General features: G+C 32.6%; 3 protein-coding genes across 4 annotated transcripts in view; all 3 read left to right on the plus strand.

Moving 5' to 3' along the window:
* The first annotated feature begins 1567 nt into the window (after positions 1-1567).
* On the plus strand, positions 1568-6946 carry LOC145335043 (uncharacterized). Its single transcript, XM_080180730.1, has 8 exons — positions 1568-1594; positions 2019-2091; positions 2829-2898; positions 3263-3314; positions 3630-3742; positions 5452-5516; positions 5735-5833; positions 6412-6946. Exons 2-8 carry the CDS (start codon positions 2019-2021, stop codon positions 6483-6485), a joined length of 546 nt encoding a protein of 181 aa, XP_080036856.1. The 5' UTR covers positions 1568-1594; the 3' UTR covers positions 6486-6946.
* Positions 6914-15580, plus strand: LOC145335042 (hippocalcin-like protein 1). The gene is made up of 10 exons (XM_080180728.1): positions 6914-7033; positions 7911-7985; positions 8506-8545; positions 10214-10251; positions 10679-10730; positions 12293-12364; positions 13082-13148; positions 13755-13839; positions 14716-14800; positions 15449-15580. The coding sequence occupies exons 2-10, from the start codon at positions 7929-7931 to the stop codon at positions 15514-15516; spliced, it is 564 nt and encodes a 187-aa protein (XP_080036854.1). The 5' UTR covers positions 6914-7033; positions 7911-7928; the 3' UTR covers positions 15517-15580.
* Positions 15581-21160: 5580 nt separating this feature from the next.
* LOC145303800 (uncharacterized) overlaps positions 21161-21535 on the plus strand; it is an 80543-nt gene continuing 80168 nt past the window's right edge. For both annotated transcript variants that reach the window (XM_080145420.1, XM_080145419.1), the window contains exon 1: positions 21161-21262. In XM_080145420.1, coding sequence (XP_080001546.1) covers positions 21201-21262 — 62 coding nt within the window. In that variant the 5' untranslated portion in view covers positions 21161-21200. The remainder of the gene's footprint in view (positions 21263-21535) is intronic.

Here is a 21535-nt window from a genome sequence, read left to right on the forward strand (position 1 = left end):
TGTGCAGATTTTCACAATTCCTGACAAAGAAGGGGGAAGGGCCCTTCTTCGGGGCTACCCTATATCCAATACATACATCTAAACTTAAGGTAAACACTAACTTTAGTAGAAACAGTATCCCATTCCCACTTAAGTTTAAATTTGATAAAGAAAGGAAGGGGGTTTTAGTAATCGACTTGATGCGTTGAGGGAAACCACCCTTAGTTTGGTCAAAGGGTAACCCCGTACGGGTTTGGCATCAATAAAACATTTTATTATGAATTGTACTAAAATCGTAACACATCACTCTTTCCTTTTCTGACGTTGTCCTAACTTCTCCCCTGACCAATTATTCTCTATTTGCACATTTATCAATAAGCATGGGGGTTTAAGTGTTCCTATCATGCTACGAGGTAAAGAACCAAATAAATTAATCTGTTTTTATAGTGTACACATACAATTTAAATTTAAAGGTTTATGGATTCTATTGAAAAGAAAAAACAAGTGTTTATTTCATATAAAAATAAATAAAACAAGGCCGCAAACGGTCATAGATGCGTAGATTTACATAATTTTTGTTTCCCTGGGAAATTCGATAATAAAAAAATGGAGGAAGAGTGAGGGACATTGGGCTGTTTATTGCGCTTGTCCCCAAAGTTTTATAATAACGTATTTTTATTCGTTGGTTTAACAACTTTGGGTACTTTTATTGAATTTTGATTGGTTGGTTCATTAAGTTGAGTGTCCAAACATTTCAACCACTAATTTTAATTTAATAAGGGTAATTTTGTGAATCATGATTGTGGATGTACATTAATTTATAGGTCATTATCTTATCCCTTTAGATCCCTACAAAAATTGAACAAAAAAAGTTTTTTTAAAAATCTACCAACGTCATAGAAAAATGAAACAACTAACTGTACACTAATATAGACTAATGGCACTCTAATAGCATATACTCTAATACTGTATGCAACTTTTCTGTTATAAGGAGGGAGTTGTTCAGTTCAGTAAGGGAAGAGGACAATTATAGAGATGCTATGCATATATTAAAAGCTCTATTATAGTTAGTTGAATGACTGATATGATTTTTAATATCTAATGAAAATGATAGTTTACAATTTACAAACTAGGGGTATCTATAGACTATGGCTCCCCCAAGTAGGGTGTAAAAATTTATGGGGTGGGGTAAACGTCCTTGCTTCTAAACGTCCTTATTTATTTACCTTTTATAGATATTATTTTCATGATATCATATTTTTGTCCCGACCGCTTTTTATGTTTTTGAAGAAAAAGAAATGTTTTCTACAGCTCAACTGTTTCATGTAATAAATATCAATAACTAGTTGCTGTGCCCCTGGCATTAAGGGCCTTCGCTCAATGGATCAACCGGTTTAGACATCAAAATTTTTCTATTCAATTAATAAATTATGATTTTTGGTCTTGTTTACTTTAACAATAAGTACTTGTTGAAATATTGTTTTAAATGGCTACGCTTGAAGTAGAGGCATTTGTTCTTGTTAAATTTATGAAAAGAAAAAAGATGTCATTCTTTTTTATTGACATGAACATATGGATATTAATTTTAGTTGGCCTTTTAAACTACATCATTAAGGTTTTATTTTTATTTCTTTTTTATGAAAAGTTTTAAAAATTTTGCTTTTTTTAAAGCGCAAATACTTTTTTTATTTAGAAAAAATTAGTTTTTTTTAAAGTTTTTAAATAAAGGAAGATCGCCCAGATTTTACCCAAATGTTTTTAGTCTGTCCTTCCGTCAGTCCGTAACGCTATGAGGCAAAAATGTAATTTTCTCGGCTGCTATTCAATATAGACGGCTGATTTTTTTGTATATATTTTTCTTTACTAATGAACATTCATTGAATAATTTACTTGGTCTATTGGTCTGAGAGTCACACTATAAAAATATAAATATTAAAACATATAAAACACATGTGAAGGGCTCCATGATATTTTCCTATTGTTGATTTATAACCACTGACAAACAAAATGTCAAAAAATTTTAACAAATTTAATTTCAGATGTCTAGTTTGAAATTACTTTGGGTATCGTTATGTCTTATTTTGGCCACTGCTCATGCAAGGAAACGAGAAAGTAAGACAGTTTTTTTTGTTAGAATCCAACTGCAGTTTAAATGTTGTAAAGGTCCTAAAGTTGACATAACTCAAAACTTCACAAAGTCGATAAAATTTCATAAATAAAAGTATAGTATGACGTCAAATTACCCAATCTTTTAAGCATAGCGAAGCTTTACCATGTTCATATTGCCTCTCCCTCCATTAGCCGTAACGGTATATGGACAATGTGATTTCTCGGCTTCTATTAAAGATAGACTGTTTTTTTTTATAAAGATGCCACAAAAGACAAATATATATATTTATATAAATGTTTTGTGATTTTCTATGATTTATCATATTATTCTTTCGCTCTTTTTCTCCCTAACTTTGTCCACTAGGCATCTGCACTGTTACTATAACTTTGTCTGTAAAAGATTTTTTTATGATTCACTATATATAGATGTTACTAGCGGCTTCGCCCCTAGCCTCTAGGCCCATGATCAACCCATTTTTTTTTGTATTTAAGATTTTTAAAAAGTATAAAAAAAAATTTTTGGAGGAGAGATTTTATTTTGGGGAGGGAAGGGTAGTTGACATTTCCCCCTTTTTAAAATTTAGTTTTAAAAAGAAACAAAATTTAAAATAGTTTAAAACCATCACAGGTATATTCCCTGAAGAGTAGATCCCGTGGTTACTAATATCTTAAGCTTCAGACAGACAGACATAAAGACATCGTTCTACTTTGTATTATAGATAATCCTTATTTTTTTGTAGATATTGTTTGTGAGAAAGGAAAATCCTACAAGAAAGTTACTCTCAATATTGGAGAGACCCTCAGCTTCAAGTAAGATTTAGGAATCACTGGAAAGTGTCATATGTGACGTCATAAAAAGGAGGAGTGAAAGTAGATGTGGCAAGGAAACCCCTAAATAAGAAATGGGTAATAGAGGTATATTTATGACGTCACACAACACACTTTCCATCGCTTCAAGATTTGGAGATGGGTCATTGGAAGAGAAATTTATCTTACCCCAATTTTATTATCCCCCTTTTTAACCACCCGTTCAGCAGATAGTTCTTCCAGTTAATTAAGCAAGTTTATAGCCAGCTATCGTTTTTTTCTATTATAGTAGGGTACAATTTTTAAACTATTATTTCTAAGACGATACGGCACACTTGTTAAGATTAATATATTTTGATAATTTTAGAACAGATGGATCTAAATATGCTGGCAGACAATCCTGTACTGCTGTCTATAAGGTAAAAAAAAATTTAAAAGCGAAGCTTTTCTTATAATTAGGGTCGGTCCATACGTCCGTCAGTTTGTTTTGTCAAAACTTATATATCTATATTTTGTATATTCAGTTCTGACATTCTACAAGAGTTAATGTTCGTCAGTCATACCGTTTTAGAGCTTCTCTTTTATGAATGTTGTCATCCTTGTTTTTTTTTTAAATCCATGCTTAAATTAATTGGCATAAAAGCAGTAATAGGGGGGAGGGGGGTCCTATAAGAAGCAATGCAAAACTCACGAACAGACAGACATCCTGTTACTTTTTATATTTACTCTATTAGCTTGGAGACTGTACCGAAGCCAAAGTAACCTGTCCGAAGTTTGAAACAGTTGGATACAAAAACTGCAAGAGAGGAGATTTTCTTAACATCAAAGTTGGGAAAAAATCTAACCGGTAAATATTTAGTTACAGCGAAGCTACTCTACACGGCATTCGTCCCATTGGGCCTGTCTGTATGTCGTCGGCAATGGTGAATAGTTTAGTCTTTGATTTCAGAACTTGAATCTTGATACCTTATCCTTGTATAAAATAGGACGTATATCTTTCTATGCATCTGTAGCGAAGAATCTTGCTAACCTAAATGGTCCGTCTTTGCGGTTAATATGTCAAGAAAAGGTTATATTTATTTGCAGAGATTATATCTCCACCCTCCAAAAACAAGGAAATTAATTTTTCTATTTTAAACTAAGGATCATGGAAAGAAAACAAAGTCATTCCTTAATTAGGACAAAAGTCACCTTCCTAGGAAGGACATAAGTAGCTTCCCTTATGTGAGAATTTGTTAGATGAAGGGCATAACTTGTCTCCCTTAACAAAGATTTTGCAAGATGAAGGACATAAGTAGCCTCCCTTCACCACACAAAACCTAGCTTTTTGGTCCTTCACATAGCAAAATCTTGCATAAAATAGTTTATCTGTCCTTCACATAGCAAATTCTTGCAAAACATAGCAAATTCTTGCAAAACATAGCATTTATGTCCTTCACATAGCAAATTCTTGCAAAACATAGCAAATTCTTGCAAAACATAGCAAATTCTTGCAAAACATAGCATTTATGTCCTTCACATAGCAAATTCTTGCAAAACATAGCATTTATGTCCTTCACATAGCAAATTCTTGCAAAACATAGCAAATTCTTGCAAAACATAGCATTTATGTCCTTCACATAGCAAATTCTTGCAAAACATAGCAAATTCTTGCAAAACATAGCATTTATGTCCTTCACATAGCAAATTCTTGCAAAACATAGCAAATTCTTGCAAAACATAGCATTTCTGTCCTTCACATAGCAAATTCTTGCAAAACATAGCAAATTCTTGGAAAACTTAGCATTTCTGTCCTTAACATAGCATTTTGGTCCTTCACATAGCAAAATCTCACAAAACATAGGTTTTTCTGACCTTTTTCTACCAGGAGATCAGAACTAAATCAGAACACACATAACAAGAGTTTTTACATAGTACATTAAGATTATCAATTATGCATTTAACTCTGCATAAATTATGATAATTCATTATTATTACCCCTCCCCCCCCCCCTATTTAAAATTTACCCCTGCATAAATTATGATAATTTATGCTGAGTTAAATGTACTGTTTGAACTTCTATCTAACAGGATATGAGAACTTAATCAGAACACACACACATCCCTTAAGTTAGATTTTGTTAGATGAAGGACATAAGTAGCCTTCCTTAGACCAATTTCCAGTGACTTCTGTCCTAATTAGGAATGACTTTGCTTTCTTTCCATGATCCTAAACTAAAATTGGTCGACTTCCCATCGACCCTCCTTTCCTCAAGTGCCACTAGAGACCTCTAGAGACAAAATAGGTTTTTGGAATAGAACTCTGCAGCCTAAAGCCAGCCACAGCTGCTAAAGTCTGAATAGTTATTTCTTTCATCGTATTATAAACCGCATTTATGTACATTTTTATATTCGTAGAAAGCGGTTTATAATACGATGCTTGACATAGTTTTTTCGTATGGATGAGAACCGGTTCCTATCCACCGGATTCGAATAAATACGAGAAAAACCTTAAATCATTTATTGCTGGTTTTGATTATTTCTATTAAATGATTATCTAACACTTATTTGTTTTAAGGTTTTGTAACTTAAATGGACCTGATATGACAATCACAGATAATTTCTCTTTGCAATTTAAATCTGGTATTTAATTTTTTATAAAATTACTAGATTTTGAACTTTAGAAAGGGGGGGGGGAGCAATAATAACACCCCTCAATTTTTAAAACCCCACATTTTACCCTCTCTCCTATCAAAATTTAAAAAAATACATTTGATTTTCCCCCTTAAACCTTTTTGAATATATACTTTAGAATAACCAATTTACACCATGTAGTTAAAAAACATGAATTTTATTTTTAGATAGTAGAAAAACTGCAGCAGGGGTTGACTGTAAGGTAGAATGCACAGCCCCTTTACCTACGACCACCACTCCTAAGTACTCCCCCACACCAGTAACAGGTGAATCTATTAATTTGGGTAACCGTAGCCCCGCAGGGTTAGGGCACCAAAGGTTTTGGTCCCACAGGGTTAGGCGCCCAGGTAGGGGTTAGGCATTAGATAAAAAAAAATATTGACCCAAAATTATCACAATGTTTTTACTTTTATGCCTAACCCCTGTGGGGGATCCTTACCCTGCAATGCCTTAACCCTGCGGGGTTACCCTGAACCCAATATAACCTAGCCTGATTAAAAAGATATTTAACTAAAAGTTTTTACCAAAAATAAGGCGACATCTTATCTTTTGTCCCATTCCTCTGTATTAAAAATGGATATAGAATACGTGGATATTGTGAGAGATTTTTGCATACCCAGATAAAATGTTTTACTCAGCTGGATAATAAAACGATACCCCCCCCCCCCTCCTCTCTTATGAATATACCCTATTCCCTCCCCTGAACATGGAGGTACTTTACCAATATTTGAGGACTATTTTAGCAACCAAAATTGACAATAAAAAGTATTACATATCCATTGTAGTTTCAATGCATTGACAATTTTGTAACCCACCCACCCACCAATTTAAAATTTTTTAAAAGGTGCATCAGCTCCTCCCACTCCCCCCACTAATGGCACAACTCAACCAGGTAACACTAATTCTGAATCAAAATAAATGATCAATTTCTAATTTTTTAAAATTTTTAAATGGACGACATTTAAAGACATTTGTTAGATCTTTTTTAGTTTTAGGTATTTATTAGATAGGCTTTTGGTTGTTTTTTGGATTGTTGTTGTATTGTTGTTTATTGTTGGGTGTTATCTCTCAAAGTGCCTTGTTGAGCAACCTACCCCCCTTACCCCAGCTCATTTTAAAAATAAGTTATTGTGATTTTGTTTTTTACTTTTAAACAGGTTAGGTTAGGTAATAGGTTATATAGGATACTAGGTAGCACACAGGGTTAATTCATTTCAAACATAAGTGAATGAGGGGGGGGGGATTCAATGATCGACAGGCATTTTTTGGAAAAGCACCTTTTGTTATTGTAATATATATTTTTTAAAATTGTAATATATGTTATGTGCAATGCAAATGCAAATGCAAAAAAACTTAATAGTGAAAAAATGACCTTAAAAGTGAAGAAAAAGATTAAAAGTGAAAAAAAATGCTAAAATGTGAGAATCTGAATTTACCATCCTCAAAATATTTTAATTTAAATGAAGGTAAAATAACACTCTAATTACAAAGACAACTATGTTCTTTAAAATGCACAATACAGAAATAATAGAGAACTTTACAGTGAAGCTTGTTGTAGGTCTAGTAAAGGATTATAACCCATTTAAGGGTTGGTACTTCCAAAGGCAATGAACCGTTTGACTTCTCCTTTTTATGGAAGCTATATACCGGCCTTGAATGGTTTTAGGCTATTTTTGTGTTTTTTGTAGTACAAATTCAAAGCCCTTATATACTAGGGGCATAGCCAATAGTATTTTGATAATAAACAAAAAAATTGTAGTATATTATCGACTGTCTTATCAATTTTACTATCAACTTGATATATCTTTTTATCAATTTAATATAAGTTTCAATATACAATTAGTTTTTTATTTCAATTTTATATTGTCATAGTTCATATCCTATAACATAATTGTAGTTGCGTTTTTGTCTGAAGCTTAGGATTTCAATAACTACTATCCATTGAACTCCCAATTTTAGTAAGTATTTAATATGTCCCGGAATGGTTTCAGGCTATTGTATCAATTAAATTCAAGTCTTTGGATGGGGTTCTTTTTTTCAATTTCACTTCAATTACAGAGGATATGGACACATCTGTTGGTATCTTATATCATATTTTTTTTGTTTTGGACGCAAAAGATAGTCACTCGACCCTCCACTTTAATATTTTTTTAATCTAAGAGGGGTTTTAAGAAGTTATTTATCTTAGGGGGGATGGTGGTGCCATTCCCTAAAGTTGTTAAAACCTTTCCTGAATCCATAAGAAGCTCCACTCTAAAGGAGTACCATATCGGTCAAGTGATTAGTAAGATCCTCACATACACACAGACATACACCTTGCTACTTTTATATAATTTTTTACAGGTGATTTGCCACTGAAAAATGTTTAGATACAATAACAGTAACCAAAAGCCTGTTCTTACCTATGAAACTAAAGAGGTAAGGAAATGGATGTTATTACAGTGAAAAAATAGTCGTAGATTTTAGTTGTGAACATGGACATCATTTATTGGTCAGTTCGTTCATCCATTAGGAGGGTGGGTCGTTATTTTTTGCCAGCTTCAAGTATAGAGTACAGGATAATCTGGTAAAAGTTCCAAGAAATAATAAATCCATTAGTAAAGTTATACAAGTTTTGACACGCCTTACCTCACCAAAAAAGTCTTTAGAATTTAGGTTACTTTTTGTAAGTCAGTCCGTCCGTCTGTCTGTATAGTGTCCTGCGGGGGGCAGAACTTATACATGCGGTATGAAAACCATACGGGGCTACCCAGTACCCAATATAACCTAACCTGACCTGACCTAAACTAAACTAACAAAGAAACAAACAAAAGACAAAACAGGTGGAAGGTGGACGGTGATCAACAAGGAACTTTGAGAGAAAGCGCCTAATTTTGCTTATATATTTTCATATATAATAGCTACTATTGGACGTAACCAGGCTTATTTTTTTTTGTAGAGAATAGAGTCCTATACGGGATGGTCGAATCAACAAATTCAGGAATCACATCATATAGCAACAGACAAGGAGGATAACATCCAAAAGTAGACAAATAAACAAAAAAGTGGAGTAGACAAATAAACAAATGATCAGAATTGTCATAGCATAGAATATTAACCCTTAACGGTCGGGGGGGGGGGGGGGGGCGTTGAACGCCCCCCCCATCCGGTTTTTTCTATCTCATTTTCTGTGTGTGAAAGATAAAGAGCCCAAACTGCTTGACTTTTTAAGTATGGGTATGACACATAACTGAGAGTTGGAATTTTTTGAAAATCTCCATCCTGGCGGGCACAGGATGCCAGCAAACCTGGCAGGGTCATCCAGGTAAAGAACAAAAATATTTTTTTGACTTAAACAAAGCATTTTATCTTACCAAATTACTAAAATATCCTTTAGTAGTACATCCTCATCTTAAATACAGGTGTTCAGGTCAATTTCAGGTTCCAGGTATGATCCTGCAGGTCCTGATCCTCCAGGTCTCTAGAAATCTTTAAAAGGCTCCTGTTGCCGCAATTTTTGACTTAGAGACTTCAAATTTTAAACTTAAGCTTTTCTTATATGTCTAGATAATGTATTAAAATTTCATAAAGATCCGCCGCCGTTTTCCCGCCGACCGCCGACTGCGGCGGCTGGCAGCTGCCAAGTACAGCTGCGGCCGCTGAAATTTATATTTTGATATTTTAAATATAAAATTTACATAAAAATAAACATTTTCTGCAAAAAAATTGTTCTTTTAGCTTTAAAAATAAAAAAATTACAGCCGTTTGAAATTTTTAAGTAAAAAAGGACCTAAAAACAAAGGTTGTTAAATAAAAGGGTGAAGGAAGCGAAAATTGACTTAGACTTATAAAAGGTCGGAAATTCATCATAACACAGGGGACTTGCACAAAATTTTTTAGCCCTCTAGCTCTTATAAGAACTGAGATAAGGGGCCCGACTGTTAAGGGTTAAGAAAGAGAATATGAAAAAAAAACACCAATAAAATTACAAAACCGACGAAAGAAATAAATAAAATAGATGCACATATGTTGCAGAATTCTTCATTAAAAATTTCATCTGTTTATCTTACATTTCCCCTACTGTGAATGAAGGAGTAGCTAATTTTTTTTTAAAAAGTGAAAACACTGATCGTTATACTTTCAATTGATAGCAAATTTTTTTTGGTAAATTTTTAGCGAGATCTTTCTATTCAAACCCACACACAGTAAGATATATAAGTTTTCCGGAATTTTAAAGTTAGGGGGAGATTTGAAATCTGCATTAAATTTTGAGGATTTTTTATAAAATTCGTTTTTTCTATAATTCTTTATCTAAAAGCGGAAATGCAATTTAAGTTAATTAATTTTGGCATCTGTGATTGGTGGATTTAAAAAATCTGCGCCCTGATTGGATGGCGTACATCATTCAACCAATTAGAGCGCAGGTAGTTTAAAATCCACTTATCATATTGGTCAAAATTAATTAACTTAAAATGCATTTCCGCTTTTAGATAAAGAATTATAGAAAAAACATTTTATAAAAAATCCTTAAAATTTGATGCAGATTTCATTAAAATTCCGGAAAACTTATATATCTTAACACACAGGCTTACATAAAAACAGACACTAGGCCACACACACACACACATTCTGTTACTTTTATATTAAGATAATGTGATTTATAACAAAGGCTATGTTTGATGAATTCATACAAATGCATCCAAAGGTAACTTTAAATAGGTACTGCGGAAAGTGTCGTGTGTGACGTCATAAAACTACATCTATTATCCATCTCTTTTTTTATGGGTTTCGTTTCCCACTACTCCTCTCATCCTTTCTTTTTATACGTATTTTTATGACGTCACACATGACACATTTTGCTGTCCCATATCAAATATTTTGGTACATCCGTTTTTGCCTTAGTAAAGACTAGCGGCTAAGCACCCTTGAAGCCTCTAGGGGCACTAGAATGGAGGGGGGGGGGGGAGTGTTATATCGACTTTCATAAAAGGATTACGAAATCAAAGGACACAAAATTATATAAATCAGAAATTCTTAAATGATTATAGAGTTGCTAAGCTTTCAATATTTCAATATATTTTAATTTAAGGTTTTAAATCGATAACACAATTCTAACATGCCTATAATTTTAGGGCCAGATAACAAAAAAGAGGTTGAAGCAAATGTTACACGAATCTCTTCCAAAGGAAAAATAAAATAAAATCCAATATTTAACAAGATAGGGTTGGGCTGGATATCCCTTTTGGCCGGATATCCGGCCATTTTCGAAATCCGGCTAGATACTGGATATTTAAACTATCCAGATACCGGATATCCAGCTGATTTCCGATGCTGGATATCCGGTTATCCGGTAATTTGCCGGATAACGAACGTTGGCCAGATATCCGGCAGGATACTGGATATCTGGCTTTAGAAATTAGAAATTAGCCGGATATCCGGTATCCGGCCAAAAAAAGTATCCGACCCAACCCTGTAACAAGGATGATAACAACCATAAACAATCATAGATGAACAAAGTTAGTTAATGAACAGATGATCAGTAGTCATATAAAAAAAAAACTATATAGAAAATCACAAAAACCTCTATAAATGTGTTTCAGACAGACTGACATACGGACTTGAGTGATAGGTAACATAAAGATAAAATATTTAAGACTTGAATATTCAAGTTGCGTGATTTTCAATTTATTTGTTGTTTTTTGACCACTTATTATATGCACTTTAATTTATTCTCCGTTTGTCCATACATGATTTTTTGCGCTTTGCTACTTATGCATGTTGTTATCCTTGTTTTAATGTTTAAAGCAATACAAAAGTAATTAAGATTTTTCTAATGTTAATTAGACGATTTTTCGGTGGTTTGCCATCTATTTATCATTTCAATAATAACAAGGATGGCAACATCTATAAAAGCGAAGCTCTATAATGGAAGGACAAACGGACATTAAGGCTTGTATAGTGTCTGAAGTGAATAATCAGAATATAAATGTATAAGAGTCGAAGCAAAATTTTAAGTATATTTGTTGAAAAACGGCTTGATACAGGATAGTTTTTATGGACATACTTACATTTTTAGGACTTGATCATAGAGTTGCTTCGCTTATGATATTGTACTTTTTTGTCCCAGGAATCAGTGTACCAAAAATCAGATCAATCGGACAATTAGATCACATAATAATTTGTTGTTAAAAAAGTAGTGATTATAGAGTTGCTACGCTTTCTAAATCGTTCCTAACTACTACAGGAATCACCATGCAAAGTTTGAAATCGATGAGACAATTCTAACATGCCTAAATTGACGAAAAAAGCTATCCGTTACGGACGTACGGACGGACGGACCGACCCTAATAATAGTAAAACTTCGCTTTTAAAAACTGTATATATTAGGCTAGGTTAGGTTTTATAAAGAACAGAAAAGTTCGCAGTAATAATACCCTTTGTGATAGTACCTAAAAGAGGTTAAAGGAAAACACTAAAGGGGAAGGGGTTAAAAAACTGTAGATCCCCATATCAAGGACCTTGTGCCGACTCTCAATTGGGTCTTTAAAAATCAACCAATAGTTTCGGAAATATTAACACAGCCAAGTAGAAGAAAACAATTTGCTAGCAGACAAAAAAGGTCTATTGAAAGGGAGGTAGGTAGTTATCTGTAAATTTGAATAAATTGTTGGAATTTCCGGGTGTTAAGAAGTAGGTTTCAGTGAATTTACTAAGTATTCTCATATTGGAATAATTTTATTTTCAACAGAAAGAGAGAATAACAGATCATTTGTTTCGACTGTTGGATCATAATGGGGATGGAATCATTGATTTTGCAGGTATAGAGAAGTTTTGCTCCGGAAAGTACTGTAATAGTTGTTTATCGCATTGTATTATAGACAGCTTTCCGTGGATATTAAAAGGAAACAAGATATTAAAATTGGTTTTGTTAGACCCGAGTTGCCGAAGGCCCAGGCTAACAAAACTGGTATTAATTATATGCTTTTTATTTTAATATTTAAGGAAAATTGTCTACAATTTGATGCTATACATTTTATACCGGATATTCGAAGCCATACTGGAAATAAGCAGGAGCAAAACCTTCGCCGGCTGCAACATTGTGATTTTTCTAGAATTTGCTCTGTGTATGTTCATTATGGACATCTATCTATCCATTTATTTATCTGTCTATCTATCTATTCATCTTTCTAGAACTTGAGCTGTGTATGTACATTATGGACATCTATCTATCCATCTATCTATCTGTCTGTCTATCTATCTATTTATCTTTCTAGAATTTGAGCTGTGTATATACATTATGAACATCTATCTATCTATCATTATGGACTTCTAACTAACTATCTGTCTGTCTGTCTATCTATCTTTCTAGAATTTGAGCTGCGTATGTACATTATGAACATCTATCTATCTATCTGTCTATCTGTCTGTCTATATGTCTATTTAACTATCTATCTATCTTTCTAGAATTTGAGCAGTGTATGTACATTATGAACATTTATCTATCTATCTGTCTATCTATCTATCCATCTTTCTAGAATTTGAGCTGTGTATGTACATTATGGACAGTGATAATGTGGAGGATAAGTTAGCAAAAATATTCAGGTACATATATAATTATTTGTTGTTATGCACAAACACTTCAGCTGGGGTCCTATATATATATAGAGAGAGAGAGGAGACAATGGGCTGTGTATTACACTAGTCTCCAAAGTTTTACAATAATATTTTCTTATTCGTTGGCTTAACAACTTTGGGGACTTTTATTGAATTTTGATTGGTTGGTTTAAAAAGGTAAGTGTCCAAACGTTTCAACTATTAATTGTAATCTACATAAGGGGTAATTTTGTGTATAATTATTGGGGATGTCATCATTTTTTTAAGGACTTGATTATAGACTCATAGTTGCTTTACTTAAAATATAGTACCTTATTGTGATAGGAATCAGTACTCCAAATATCAGATCAATCGGATTATGATGTCAGTCATATAAAAAGAAGTTAAAAATCAAAGTGTTTCATATGGACGTACGGACATTCTGGTAACGATTGTAGAGTTTGAAATCTATAGGACGATTCCAACATGCCTAAATTAACAAAAAAAAGCTTCGCGAAGAAAAAAAAACCCTCTAATATTTTATTATTCTTTTAAAGATACATAGGTTTTTTGCTCAATTAGGTACATTGAGGAAATTACCTTTAATTTGTTAAGGTTTTATGATGTAAATGATGACGGAATATTAACAATTGATGAACTTAGAATTGTTCTCAAGGGTATCTCAGATATTGCTTTCAAGGTATCTATCTATCTATCTATCTATATATATGTATATATCTATCTATCTGTCTATCTATCTATCTATCTATCTATCTATCTATCTATATGTATCTATCTATCTATCTATCTATCTATCTATCTATCTATCTATCTATCTATCTATCTATCTATCTATCTATCTATCTATCTATCTATCTATCTATCTATCTATCTATCTATCTATCTATCTATCTATCTATCTATCTATCTATCTATCTATCTATCTATCTATCTATCTATCTATCTATCTATCTATCTATCTATCTATCTATCTATCTATCTATCTATCTATCTATCTATCTATCTATCTATCTATCTATCTATCTATCTATCTATCTATCTATCTATCTATCTATCTATCTATCTATCTATCTATCTATCTATCTATCTATCTATCTATCTATCTATCTATCTATCTATCTATCTATCTATCTATCTATCTATCTATCTATCTATCTATCTATCTATCTATCTATCTATCTATCTATCTATCTATCTATCTATCTATCTATCTATCTATCTATCTATCTATCTATCTATCTATCTATCTATCTGTCTATCTATCTATCTATCTATCTATCTATCTATCTATCTATCTATCTATCTATCTATCTATCTATCTATCTATCTATCTATCTATCTATCTATCTATCTATCTATCTATCTATCTATCTATCTATCTATCTATCTATCTATCTATCTATCTATCTATCTATCTATCTATCTATCTATCTATCTATCTATCTATCTATCTATCTATCTATCTATCTATCTATCTATCTATCTATCTATCTATCTATCTATCTATCTATCTATCTATCTATCTATCTATCTATCTATCTATCTATCTATCTAGAGTGGTAAAGGAAATGATAGAGAGACACTCCAAGTGGATACTCTCTTTGAGAAAATGGATACAAATGGTGATAATAAAGTTACCAAGGAAAGCATCAAGATTTTTCATTTTCTTTCTCTCTCTCTCTTTCTCTCTCTCTCAGCTACTCTATGATTAACTTTGTCTGTCCATCTGTCCGGTTTTCAACGCTTTAGTGGAGTTATTAGAATTTTCTTGCCTCTATTTAAGATAGACTGCTGATATTTTTCATAAAGATATCCCTTACCAATGACCATCCAGTAAACAAATTACTTGGCCGTCAGTCTGTTTGTTAGTCATGCCACAAAAGACCAATATATTTATTTGCAGAAAGGTTTAGTGATTTTATGCAATTTTATAATCATTTACTGTCTTGCTTACTTTTCTTTTCATAACCACATAACATTTCTTGTTGTCTGTATTACACCAATCATGTATTAATTTGAGAGAGGGTGTTCAAAATTCACTTATGCTTTTCTCACCCCCTGGCTAAAACCTGGGCACGCCACTGGTCTTATCTCTGAAAATCTTTGTAAATAATGGACATAATGGTCCTTGTTCTTAAAGATAAAATCAGGGGCTGTCATTCAATATTAAAACTTGTTTTTAAATGTAACTGAAGCGAGGTGGGTAAGAAGGGAAGAAATAAGAGGAGAGGGTCGTAGAGAAATTTTCATTTAGAAATAATTATTTGTCAATATTATGCTTTCATATTAGGATGAGTTTGTTAAAGCTGGTTTGGAGGATAAATTATTCATTGAGTGGCTGATTCAACTATTCTAAATTTAAATAAAATTATTATTTATGATTGTGAAATAATTTTCAAGGAAATATAACAAAAAATATGTGTGTTTCTTATTTAAAACTTGATGATGCATTTAAAAATCCTCTGTAAACGTTGGCGCATTTATAACAGGAATAAATATATGAATATTGAATATAGATGTATAATCCAAAAAACTGTCTACACCAAATGACAGAGACCCTTTTCGTCTGTTAGCAAATTATGTTTATATATCTGAAGCTGATTTCTAAGACACGAGGCAAAATTTCGACTGGGTCCATGACTGAGGGGAGAGTTAAATATAGCTAATCCCCTATTTTTACTTTATTATTGCAGTAGGGGGGGGGGGGGGGGGTACTTGAAATGCCCTAAAAAGATTCCTAAGTTTTTATGCCGATGTTATGGCAATATTAGGTAAGAGTTAAGACAACACAGCGAAATACCAAAGACCCTAAAAATGGTGCCTTGGCCCATAAAAATGCACAACAGATCGAATGCAATGAAGTTAAAGACAAAGGTTGTACAATCAAGGGATTGGTTATCTGTTGTATTTTGATCCTAAGCATATTGTTTGTTTGTTATAACTATAAAACAAAGTAGCTTGATGTCTGTCTGTCTGTCCGTCTGTCCCTTAAGATCTCGGTAACCACTAAACCGATCGGATTCTACTCTTTAGGGAATATATCTTCTGGTCCTGTGGAGGTTTTAGGCTTTTTTCTTGGGGGGTGGGACACCAATTTTTAAAAATTATTTTAAATAGTGGTGGAGTGGTGGCTCTCCAGGTAATAAAAGATGTAATTATACCTCTTGGGGCAAAGCCCCTAGAGGCTAGTTGGTTTATAAAGTATAAAAATTGAAATCTATAAAAGCATATATTGGTAAAAAAATCATAACATAACAAATAGACAAGCAGACTCTACTTTGATTCAATTTTAATTCATATTGTATAAATAAAGTAGATTACCAAAAAATTAATCAAATTTCTATTGTTATCTAATGTAAATAATGATGAAATAAATTATAAATGTCATTTATTGAAAATATAACACCAAAGACTGCCCCTTTAAAGATAATATTTATAGAAGGATTTATTACTTTTAATTCCTACTTGGGCTTCGCCCCTAGCCTCTAGGGGCTTTGCCCCAAGAGGTTTGATCAACCTTATTTTTCGTATTTTAGATTTTTAGAGAAATTTTTTTTTTTTTGGGGGGGGGGCCCATCCCCCAAGAAAATAGTTATAAACCTTCCCGGGACCTATGAGAAGCTACCCTTTAAAGGAGAACCAAATCAGTTCAGCGGTTAGCAAGATCCTTCGGTACAAACAAACAGACAGACATCATCCTACTTTGTATTATAAATAAACAAGTGTGACTCAAACCATGGAAGCAAGGAGTCTTTAATAATACAACAATTGCTAATAATGATGATAAACAAAATTATCCCTTCTCTAGATAAGGTTACTGGTTGAAAGTTAAGACACTATTAGTCTGGTACCAATCAATCAAAGTTCATTACAAGTACCCAAAGTTTTTGATTCTATTAATAATAAAACACGGTTATAAAACTTTGGGTACCAGTGTAATTTCTCCTCTAACATTCTAAACATGTCCATTTGTTAATTTGTTGTTTAACAAAATCCTATAAGTAATAGGTTGTGTGTCTGTCTGTCTTAATATCTCTCTAACCATTGTACTGATATGGTTCTTCTTTACAGTGAATCTCCTTAAGGTCCAGGAATAGTTAATTCTCTCATCGTATTATAAACGGCTTTCTGCGGATATAGAATGTACAATTAAAAGATTAAAACTAGGAATAATTTTGGGTCAGTTAGAAAATATAATAAAACTTTTTTCAATTATTCATTCGAATCCGGTGGATAGGAACCGGTTCTCATCCATACGAAAAAACTATGTCTAGCATCGTATTATATCCAGCTTTCTACGAATATTAAAATGTACAATCATAAGAATAAAACAATCATAAGAATTACCTCTGGGTTAAAAAAAACTAGTTTTAATCTTATGATTGTACATTCTATAACCGCGGAAAGCCGTTTATAATACGATGCGAGTAATAACTATTAACTATTTTAAGGGATGGAATCAACCCAGGATAAAAATTCAAGATTACTTTTTCTTTCTAAAGCTCAAATTGAATGTGTGGAAGATAAGGGAACAAATCGTGGATATTTAACAAGAAAATTGTATAATATGATTCGAAAAATTAAACTATAAAATTACTTAACGGAACTAAAATGTTACCTAATAAATCATATTTGTTTCATGTATCTCTTATATCTTTAACACTAGAGGTGGCGTTCTAAAATTATTCCGCTATTAGCTAGATTGAATATTAATCTTTTTCTTCCATTGTCCTATCCCTGTTTAAAGTATTAAAGTATTTCCTCTTTCTTTAAAATATTTTAGGATCCTAATATTTATTATAGATCCCTTTTCTTGGAGCTGTTTATAGGTCAAGTAAAGGTTTGTAACTATTTGGCGGAGGTAGGCGAAAATATAAGTTCACCCTACTAAGAAATTGCCCCACATGAAAAATATTATTACTTTTCTTTTCATTATTACTTAGATAGTCGATTATAAGCCCCCCCCCCCCCTCCATCCCCCCATTCATTGAGCGCTCCTAAAGGTGTGTAGACGCTAGTAAAAATAAAAAGAAATAAATAGTTTCCTTTTAAATCTGACTTTTTCTGTATTTGTTATCTTCCTTTAGGCTTAACTCAAATACGTTGTACAGTTACCAAACAGCCCAAGAATGTACACAAGTAAAATAAGTACAAGAGTTTATCTACTTAAATACAGATTATAATAGTTGAATTAACATTAGGAATTAAAATTGTCTTTGATTTGTAAATTTTAGTAAATTGAAACTTTTGTAAAATATCTGTAAAACTCAAGAAAAACAATATGAACAGAATGTGTGCTGTACAAAATCGGACCATAAATTTTCATGTCATCCTGATATACGTATTTACAAAGAAACATACAATGTAGCTAAAAAAGACATAATTAGGGTCGGCCTGTCCGTCCGTTACGGTTAGCTATTTTCATTAATTTTAACAGGTTTTAATTGTCCTATCAATACCAAATTCTGCATGGTGATTCCTGTAGTAGTTAGGTAAGATCTAGAAAGCGTAGCAACTCTATATACGTTATTAGAATGTCCGCACATCCATTTGAAACATGTTGATTTTTAACTTGTTTAAAAACAAATTTTTATGTGATAATATTATCCGATTTATCTGATTTTTGGATTACTGATTCCTAAGACAACAAAGTACAATGTTAGTCGCAAAGCATCTCTATAATCAAGTTCTAAAATATATGTATGTCCATAAACATTATCCTTTTTTAAGCCGTCGTTCAACAAATATACTTTTATATTCGGATTATTCAGTTCTGACACTCTACAAGTGTTAATGTTCGTTTGTCCTACTATTTAAGAGCTTCGCTTTTATGAATGTCGTCATCATTGTTCACCTAATTTTAGTTGCTAAGTTTTGCTAAAATTACAATTCGTCTGTTTGACCGTACAGATCTGATTTTAAATGTCAGAATCGCCCAATCTATGTTAAACCTACATGATGATTCTTGTAGCAATATGAGATAATCTTGAAAGTTAAAGAACTGTCAGATTTACTTAATGGAAAAAGTCAGGGAGGGAGGGGACATTAGACTTCAAACTATCACGGTACCCAAAGATTCTAATTCTTTGGATCAACAACTTTGGGTACTTTTATTTGATTTTTATAGTTTGGCTCAAAACTAGTAGTGTCCAAACTAATCAACCAATAATTTTGATTTAGATCCATGGATCTATAGAGATACAATTGGCCGGTAAATCGATGTATATCCCCAATTATTTTACAGAATTTTAAACCCTTATAAAGAATTAGTGGTTGACACTCAACTTAATAAACCAACCAATAAAAATTCAATAAAAGTCCCTAAAGTTGTTAAGTCAACGAAAAAGAAAACGCTATTAAAAAACTCTGGGGACTGGTGCAATAAACAGCTCAATGTCTCCTCCCTCCCTGCTAAGGACCCCTCACAGTGCAAATGAAGGTGCTTTGACTTTTGTGTCAGAACCTAAATTGGGACATAGTGCATTTCATTACCCTAGGTTAGGTAACTTCATTTCACTTTTCAATAAAATCTAAAATGCAGCGGTTTTTCAGAAAATTAAATTTGAAAATTTCAAGTTCAATTTTCACCCACTAGGAGTTACCGCATAATCATGACAAGAAAAGCAAAGATTATTTATTTAAAATTTTGAACAACTTTGCTTTTATAAAGTTCTTCATAAAACCACTCCTGAAATGAGTTAATTAATGGCCATTTTTATCAATTGCTTTGCTTAGGTCACGGAAATTCAGCCTTAAATAAATCATATATAGAGAGGTTTTATGACTGACTTTATAAAAGCAAAGTTGTTCAAAATGTTAAATGAATAATCTTTGCTTTTCTTGTCATGATTATGCGGTAACTCCTAGTGGGTGAAAATTGAACTTGAATTTTTTAAATCTAATTTTCTCAAAAACCGCTGCATTTTAGATTTTATTGAAAAGTGAAATGAAGTTACCTAACCTAGGGTAATGAAATGCACTATGTCCCAATTTAGGTTCTGACACTAAAGTCAAAGCACCTTCGAAGGAACTGTGCCCTGTAATTAATGGCTGTTAACCCAACAGTTTTGTATGCACACTAAAAAAAGATTATTAGAATAATTTTTAGATACGGGGTAATTTACAATGTGTTTAGTAATTGTTTACATTTAGTCAAGATAAAAGTTATTCATAATTCTAGTTTTTGATTAATATTACACATGATATATTGTTAAGTGACTCCCAGCAGACAACAAACTGTATGATTGAAGAGTTTTATAATTGAGCAAAGGAAACCCAACCCCCTTATTTTAAAATAAAATTGAAAAAAAGGCGAAGTAGTAAGGGGGGGGGGGGGTTGTTGGACCAGGATATGTTGTTGTCAAACCCAATTAATTGTTTCTAAAGGTTTGATCTTGCAGGTCCTGTTACTCCATGTCTCCAGCAAACTTTACATGGATCATGTGTCCGCAATTTAAATTTAAAATTTAAAAATAACCTATTCTAAAATGTTTACCATACAGTCGCTACATTGCCATTTTTTCCGCCGACCAATGCCAGTGGCGGCCGGCGGCCACCGTAGACCGCTTCAGCTGTCGAAACTCAATGTGAAAATGATTTTAAATTTACTTTCTTGATAATCCTTCTAATGAAGTAACAGGAAGTCTGTTTGTTTTTCTATTTGTACCCAAGGATCTCGCTTACCGCTGAACTGATATGGTTCTCCTTTAAATGGAAGCTTCTCATAAGTCCTGGGAAGGTTTATAACTATTTTGTGGGAGAGTACCACCGTCCTCCCATTATAAATCGCCATTAGAAAAATATTACCACCTCCCCCTCCAAGTTTTTTGCTTTTTGTTTTTAAATCTAAATTTAAAAAATCGATTACTGAATTCAACTCCCCCCTGCTGAAGTGTCTCTAGAGGCCTCCAGTAGGTGTATAGGGTAAATTCCTGTTGAAATTTAGAGGCCCTAGAGGGTAGGGTAGCACTATTACTGATAATTAATTTATTTTTTGTTTTAACAGATATTAAATGATGTCTTAATTCTAAAGAATAAACAATGATGAAATTATTTGCTATAATTCTTGCCACCTGCACTTTACAAGTTAATGCTCAGTCGAGGTTAGTAAAATCCATATAATAAGATAAGAGGATGTCTGTTTGTTTGTTTGTACCAAAGGATCTCACAAACTGCTAAAATGATATGGTTCTCCTTCTCAGGGGGGGGGGGGGAGGGGTACCAAATCTTAATAGGTGGGGAAAATAATATTTTTAGTGGCAAATTTTAAACCCCACCCTTATGAAAAATTTTGGTAGATAGGGGTTGTTTAAAATTTAAAAACTAAGGTCTTTAAACTATGGCGTGAATTGAAAATATATTGATTTCCAAAAAAT

The sequence above is a fragment of the Acartia tonsa genome, chromosome 13 (assembly GCF_053477335.1).
Source record: "Acartia tonsa isolate MP-2025a chromosome 13, ASM5347733v1, whole genome shotgun sequence".
Lineage (NCBI taxonomy): Eukaryota > Metazoa > Arthropoda > Copepoda > Calanoida > Acartiidae > Acartia > Acartia tonsa.

What these genes read in the sequence shown, in the direction of transcription:
- LOC145335043 (XM_080180730.1), top strand. Translation starts at nt 2,019, where the DNA reads ATGTCTAGTTTGAAATTACTTTGGGTATCGTTATGTCTTATTTTGGCC. An exon ending in CCTGTACTGCTGTCTATAAG is followed by an intron (nt 3,315 to 3,629) that starts GTAAAAAAAAAT and finishes TTACTCTATTAG; the next exon opens with CTTGGAGACTGTACCGAAGC. An exon ending in CTCTTTGCAATTTAAATCTG is followed by an intron (nt 5,517 to 5,734) that starts GTATTTAATTTT and finishes TTTTATTTTTAG; the next exon opens with ATAGTAGAAAAACTGCAGCA.
- LOC145335042 (XM_080180728.1), top strand. Translation starts at nt 7,929, where the DNA reads ATGTTTAGATACAATAACAGTAACCAAAAGCCTGTTCTTACCTATGAA. An exon ending in TCATACAAATGCATCCAAAG is followed by an intron (nt 10,252 to 10,678) that starts GTAACTTTAAAT and finishes CTATAATTTTAG; the next exon opens with GGCCAGATAACAAAAAAGAG. An exon ending in TGGAATCATTGATTTTGCAG is followed by an intron (nt 12,365 to 13,081) that starts GTATAGAGAAGT and finishes CCATCTTTCTAG; the next exon opens with AATTTGAGCTGTGTATGTAC.